At 40.5% G+C, this 6,833-nt stretch overlaps 1 protein-coding gene across 2 annotated transcripts; it reads right to left on the reverse strand.

The window, feature by feature from the left end:
• Nucleotides 1-4,235: 4,235 nt before the first annotated feature.
• LOC121647746 (E3 SUMO-protein ligase ZBED1-like) lies at nt 4,236-6,605 on the reverse strand. Of its 2 annotated transcripts, none has more exons than XM_041997417.1 (4): nt 5,051-6,605; nt 4,770-4,911; nt 4,532-4,611; nt 4,236-4,295 (listed from the first exon to the last, which is right to left on the reverse strand). In XM_041997417.1, exons 1-4 carry the CDS (start codon nt 6,334-6,336, stop codon nt 4,292-4,294), a joined length of 1,512 nt encoding a protein of 503 aa, XP_041853351.1. In that variant the 5' UTR covers nt 6,337-6,605; the 3' UTR covers nt 4,236-4,291. The 2 variants fall into 2 exon arrangements, with proteins under 2 accessions (XP_041853351.1, XP_041853350.1); XM_041997416.1 differs by having other exon boundaries at nt 4,532-4,620.
• Between the last annotated feature and the right edge of the window lie 228 nt (nt 6,606-6,833).

Consider the following 6,833-nt stretch of genomic DNA (forward strand, 5'->3'; position numbering starts at 1 on the left):
CCATGTAATGTAAAATGTAGGCATCTTACTATTTTAGAAAATTAAGACTTTAAAGCCCAAATAGTGTAACTTTGTGCTTTTTCTTTTTTTCTTTGCCTTATTGCAAATGTTATGAGACAGATTAAGGCTGTGGGCTGAGTCAGGAGGGAGTATGAGCAAGATTTCTGCTCTATTCCTGCTGTCCCCTGTTAACATCCAGAGAAAATGGATTAGCTTCCTTTCATTAAATGAGGTAAAAGCTAGTTCAAATATGTACCATGTCAGAAAGTTTAGACAGGTATTAAAGTGTTAAATAAACAGAATAGGAGCAGACTACTCTTCCTGAGTAGTTCAGTTCAAATCTTAATGCCAATTCAAATGCTGAAGGTTGGGTCCAATCTCCCAGAATTTATAAATAAGGCGATTTTCTCATAAATATAAGCTGAATTAATTGCTCTTGATAACCTACTCAATTTTTTTCCAACATCTACACAAGAATTTTCATATTTCCAACTCCTTGTAAACTCATAAAATTTAATTAGTTGGTGACATAAAATGTTTTGTTTTCTTTCCCTTGTGTTCATGAATACATACAGTTCCAGCGGCAAGACAGTAACGTGTCAGGCAACTGATCGCTGTGGGCAGGCACCACTTAAGAGGTCAAATTCTAGATTAATAATATAGTATTTGACCCACATTGAAGCAGATTAGGCATAGAACACCATACCAGAGTATTTTCCTCTGCTATTTAATACATAAATAGATAAATAAAAAATCCTTTTGTTCATATAAGAACATAATCAGCGATATTTTTAGAGACACACTCAGGAGCATAGATCACATTTCATGCAGAACAACACAGATGCAGATGTTTTCATCATGGTCTTAGCACTCAACAAACTTCTACATTCAGTCAGAGGAACCGTGAAGGAACGCTCAGTTCCTGTACCGTTACTCAAATTCATATTAGAGAAAGGATGCTAGAGCTCAACCAAACTGATCCCGTTTAATTTTGTGCAACTACTTCAACTCTGTTAAACATCAAGGAAACAACTGCAGCAGACAAAAATCTAATATACTAAATTAATTTCTTTTTTTTTTTTTTTTTTTTTTAACTTGTCCTGTCCAGCATCATAGCAAGCAAAATGATAATCTGTTTGCTGTATCGTGCTGAACAAATTTGCTCTGCCAAGGGGAGGCCTATGGGTAAGGCTCCTCTTGATAATCTGATTCATTTATTAATTTATTTACTTTGAATCACGGAATCTATGTAATCTTGCTGGACCTGACCGGAGGGGACAGAAAAAGATGGAAAATAGCGAAAAGAGCAAAAGGGAAAGAAGAAAGGAGACAAAAAGATCACAGACAGAAGGAAACGACCCTTCAATCCACACCATCACCAGACAACAAGCTGTTACACCTGTACATGAACACACCAGAAAATTTCCTACAACTTTTACAAAAGCAGAAACACACACACAGAAAAAACAGAGCTGCTAGTCATTAAGAGTTTTTAAATAATAACCAAATCAAAAAGACATAACAGCGACCAGATACTAACTCACAGGAAAAATACAAAAAAAAAAAAAAAAAATTAATAATTATCGCTTAGTATTAAAACCCACTAGACAACTCAGTGACTGTGTCAGCATGCAGAGCATGAGAAACAAGGAGTGATCAGTAATGAAGGGTGGTGAGTGAGATCATGCAAATGCGACCACGCCTCCACGGAGGCCAGAGGCAGAACAGGGCCAGAGGCCTGGGCCCTCAGCAGCAGACCCGGAGCACCAACCCTAGCCACCCCACCACGAAGACGACTCCACCCGAAGGGCGGCAGAGGAGAGCCCCAGCAAGAGCCCCCCACGGTCCTGGGGCACAGGCCCCAGTGGGCCAAGATCAGCAGCCGCCGGCCCCGCCAGGGACCGGCCACCCAGGGCAGCCCAAGCGAAGGGCCCAGGGCCCCAGGAGCCCAGAGGCGGCCGCCCCACACCCCAAAGGCAGAGGGCCCGCAACATGCCTAGGAGGACCAGCCCCCCCATACAGCCACCCGGCGTAGGCCAGCACACACCCCGATGTTCCAGCCGCATTACTAAAATAATTTCAGTTTAAATGTAATTGTGACTTACTACACTTAATAAGGATGAGTCAGGCGGCGATTAATCCAGCTTCAGACGACGCCTCCAGAGGCAGAGGACTAGGAGGAATGCACACCTGAGGTCGCTGCAACTGCTGCTATGTTGCTATGTTGCTAGGTCTCGTCACTTTACTGAAATCATCCAAGCTGCTGGAAGTAGTTGATTATTGCAATGTGACACTTGACAGATGTTCCTTTTTTCATATTATTGTTGAAGCATTTTCTTATGTCCATTATCAAAAGACATCGGTCTACTAGGCTACTACTTCATTAAAGCTCGCCAATGACTTTGCGCAAAAATATCGTTATGACAGAACATCATACAGCCTTAAAGTTACTGCGACATTTGATGATTGTATACACACATAGATTGTAACCTTGGTAACCTTCTTCCCATAATGCTCACATTTGGCTCACCAGGAGTTGTTGAAGGTCAACCAGCGTAGTTGGGTTGGTCACTGGCACATACCACACACCAAGCTGTCCCACAAGTGTTCATTTGGGTTAAGGTCTCCACTCCCAATTTCTGAAGGTACTCTGTGATGATCCTCTGTGGAGGAGAGTGTTGTCATCCTTGATGGTGCAGTTAAGTCCCACATTCTGGAGATATGGGACCACTGCTGGCTACAGAATCTCATTTCAATATGTCTGTTTATTGTTTAGGGTCCCAGTTAGGTGCCAGCCATACTCCTGTCTCAAAACAAGAGTGAAAACCACCAGGGGAATGTTGCAGGAGACTTCGGCTCATTTTTGAGGGGGACTACTCACACATTTAGCCGTGTTGTTCATTCAACAAAAGCACAATCCTTGTGAGATACACTTATTGTAAATGTGAATTTCCAACAATATTTCCAACACCAATCGGTATTATTAAAGAGGACAGACCGTCGCTCTACATCACTCTGCTGGCTAAGCTAAAGCCCAACTTCAGATGAATTCAGCTGATAGGAATCAGATCTCTTTGTATATTGAGACCAGCACAAAGACCTGGTGAAGCTTGATTATTCTTCCCTCACCCCCAAGATCATTTTCTCCAGAGGCTGTCCAGAAAGACTTCCACACAGTCAGCAGAAAAGTCAGAACAAGCTGCAGGCCTTTTTCCTGATCAAAAATTGTTGCTATGGTTGAATTGTTTTTAGTAGGGGTGTGTATCTCTCCCTCACACACGATTCGATATGCATCTCGATACATGGTCCACGGGTCGAAACATAAAAATATTCAGCTAACTTTGTAACGATACGATACAGTGCCATTTTGACCTAAATCGATTCAATTTCGATATTTAATATTACCTTGGAATTTAAATCTCTAAATGAAAGTGCATGTGTTTTAACAGAAGACAGTAGGATTTTTTCTTCACTTGAGCTTTTAATTTCAAGCAACAAAAACAGAATCTTCAAACGACATCTTCAAAAAGAAATAATTTGCCTTTTTTGGCCTTTTAAAAAAATATAAATAAATAACTTAACTTGTTGTGTGCCACCTTAACTTATTCACCCAATGCTTGCAGCATTGTGAAAAATAAAATGTTAGATTCATGTTTAGCATGTAAATAAAGAAAAATCTCCCACAAAGCAACAAAAACTAAATCTTCAAACGACACCTTAAAAAATATATTATTTGCCTTTTTTGGCCTTTTAAACTGTTTTTCTCTTTGTGGAAAAAATATAAATAAATAACTTAACTTGTTGTGTGCCACCAGAAATTATTCAACCAATGTTTGCTGCATTGTGAAAAAAGAAATGTTAGGTTCATGTTTAGCATGTACATAAAAAAAAAAATAAAAAAAATGTACCACAAAGCAACTCTCAAAAGCCAAAACAACTGTACTTCTACTTCAGATTCTTTTTCAGGAAGATTAACTGGTCAACATGGTCTTCTCTGAGTACACTGCGCTGGGCTGTGACAATGTCACCAGCAGTACCAAAGACCCTTTCGGACGGTACACTAGTGGCAGGTATGCATAAGTAAGTCTTAGCCAGTGCAGACAGTATTGGCAGATCCACCTGGTCTCTCCACCAGTGTAAAGCATTGCCATCCAACGGCAAAGGATCACGGTTTCTGTATTTCCAGACTTCATCTTTTGCAAGGTCCTTGGAAGACTTCAGTGGTGGCCTTGTTTCTATGATGTCACTGAACATCTGGTCCAAAGCCTTCATCTTTTTTTGGGGAGGGCCATCATCTAAATCAGAAAATGGAAATAAAAAAAAAAAATCTCTATAAAAACAAAACAACAACAAAAAAACAACACATCTTGCCAATTGTTACATGTAAATTCTACTTAAGTAATGCCAATAAATAATTTATTCTTTAGATTTATTAGCTTTATTCATAAAACAATATTATTATCACACCAAAATTCAGTAAAAATGTCTATTAAAAATAGTCATGTGCTTGCTTACACCACCCTAAACCCACCTGCAGTCCTTGTGAGGATTGTCTTCACCTGGCATTGGGTTCCTTTGTGCAGGTCCTTTCTCAAATTCACCGTCTCTGCCCTCAGCTGCCTGATAACAGTGTCACTGTTACTACAGTTTGATAATACTCAGTCATGTTTGTGTTTTTGTTTGCATGTGTTTGAGATAACATGGACTTAATAAAACAAAGGTAGTCAAAATTGATAAGGTTTGGAATAATTACAAAAATAGAAACTTACCTTCTTGTGTAGGGTTAACGCCTCAGTTAACACTGACAGGTACGTCTGCTCTCTGATTTTGTCGTCATCAATGAAGGACAGGACTTTGAAGCGTGGGTCTAGTGCACTGGCAACATGCAGTGTGTCTTGAATTCTCTGGTATCTGGAAACAATTGGATGATAATGCAATTACAAAGCTATTCCTGAGAACTTTGACAACTATTTTCACCATTTCAAAAAACAAAACCAAAAATCATAGCACACGCTAAAGATACATACACACTGAATAGAATTATTCTTACCTTTTTTGGAAGTCTTCCAAAAACCTGGCCTTCATTTCTGCAATGATGTGCAGGTCACCATCAACTGCACTAAAGTGCTTTCTCAGTTTTGCCTGAACAGGGGCAACCATGGACAGAGTGGGATTGTCTTCTTCACACAGAAGTGTTGTTGCCACTTTGACAGGTTCCATGAGCTTTACAATTGCCTCAATTGTAGCAAGGTCTTCTTCTGTCAAAGTATTGACATCTTCACCCTTCCTCAGCTCTCTTGACATTAAACCTGCAAAAACTGCAGGCTGTTGCTCCAAAAAACGTTCCAGCATGTCATAGGAACTATTCCAGAGTGTACATACATCCTGTATGAGCTTGTGGGATGGCAAACCAAGCAGGAGCTGGTTCTGGTGAAGTATTTCACTGGCTTTTGGGCTGTGATGAAAAAAGGTTACAATTCTCCTCACTTGGCCCAGCACTCTTGCAGCATGTTGTACTTGAAAAGCTTTCTGTGAGGCCAGATTAATGGTGTGAGCAATGCATGTAACATGAGGGTTCATTTCTGCCTCTTGACCTGCTGCTATCATATTTCGAGCATTGTCCGTCACAAGTGCAGGATTTTTTTTTTCAATCTTCCATTCCATGCATGCGTCTCTCAAAAGGGCACCAATATTCTTTCCTGTGTGGCTCTCGTTAAACACACGCGTTTGCAGGACATGAGTTTTCATTGACCAGTCTGGAGCAACATAATGCACAGTAATTGTAACATATGAGTGAGTTGCACGCGAGGTCCAAGCGTCTGTTGTAAAAGCTACTCGTTCCGCAGTGGACAGAAATTCTGACACCTCACGCTTAGCCTCCTCGTAAAGTCCAGGGATGCATTTTTCACTGAAATGCTGGCGACTTGGCAGTTTGTACTTCGGTTCCAAAATCCGTATCATTTGTCTAAACCCCGCATTTTCAACAACGCTATAGGGACACATGTCTTTGCAGATGAAATAGCCTATAGCTTCTGTTATTGCTTTTGAATGGGTAGAGTTATCAGCTAACGCACTTTGAAAGTAGCTGCTAGCACTAGTAGCACTTTTACTTGCCTCTTGTTGCGCATTTTTTTCCTCCGTTTCCACACTGTGCCGTCTGCGTAGGTGGAGAGCGAGGTTTGTTGTACTTCCAGTATACTTGATGCTAGTTTTGCATGTTCTGCACACTGCAGCTGATTTGTCGAGGGTGCCTTGACTGTTTTTATGGAACCCGAAGTATTTCCACACTTTTGACTTTAGATTCGCAGGTGCACTGTGCACTGTTGCGTCTTCCATTTTTCTGCTTCCGATAGATTTCCCTCCCAGTGGTTCACCTTAACCTTACTGGACCTTGGTTGGTAGAAGCAAGCAAGTGATTGGACGTGTTTCCAGTCACATCACACACATACACACGCACATAGGCAGAGCACAGACACCAGAGACCGCCTCAAGAGGAGAAACTAACACAAAACTAGTCAGAAATCGGTTGTTCACTCCCTGATCGATTTTGTACTGTTTTATTAATAAAATCTATATCGTATCTGTAATTATGAGCCGATAGTGCTGTGAACCTCACTATTGAAAAAAAAATCACACTTTACTGAACTGACTGTCAATTTTAGTTCTTTATAGCCATATTTAAGCTTGTGCTGATGTTTGTTTTTCCCCCTCGGTACTCTAAAATCCTTTTAACACTGAATTTTCAATAGTCAGCCTCTAAAATGCTCTTGAGGAAGTAACACCTAAAAAAAACAGAAAGCAAAAATCAACAAACTCGATGACAAATTAAAAAA

This window comes from Melanotaenia boesemani, chromosome 10 (assembly GCF_017639745.1).
Source record: "Melanotaenia boesemani isolate fMelBoe1 chromosome 10, fMelBoe1.pri, whole genome shotgun sequence".
Taxonomy (NCBI): Eukaryota; Metazoa; Chordata; class Actinopteri; order Atheriniformes; family Melanotaeniidae; genus Melanotaenia; species Melanotaenia boesemani.

Excerpts from the sequence above, each read along its gene's own strand:
- LOC121647746 (XM_041997416.1), bottom strand. The coding sequence starts at position 6,336 with ATGGAAGACGCAACAGTGCACAGTGCACCTGCGAATCTAAAGTCAAAA. Across the intron at positions 4,912-5,050 it reads TTGGAAGACTTCCAAAAAAG|ATACCAGAGAATTCAAGACA; the intron begins GTAAGAATAATT and ends AATTGTTTCCAG. Across the intron at positions 4,621-4,769 it reads CGTTAACCCTACACAAGAAG|GCAGCTGAGGGCAGAGACGG; the intron begins GTAAGTTTCTAT and ends CACTGTTATCAG.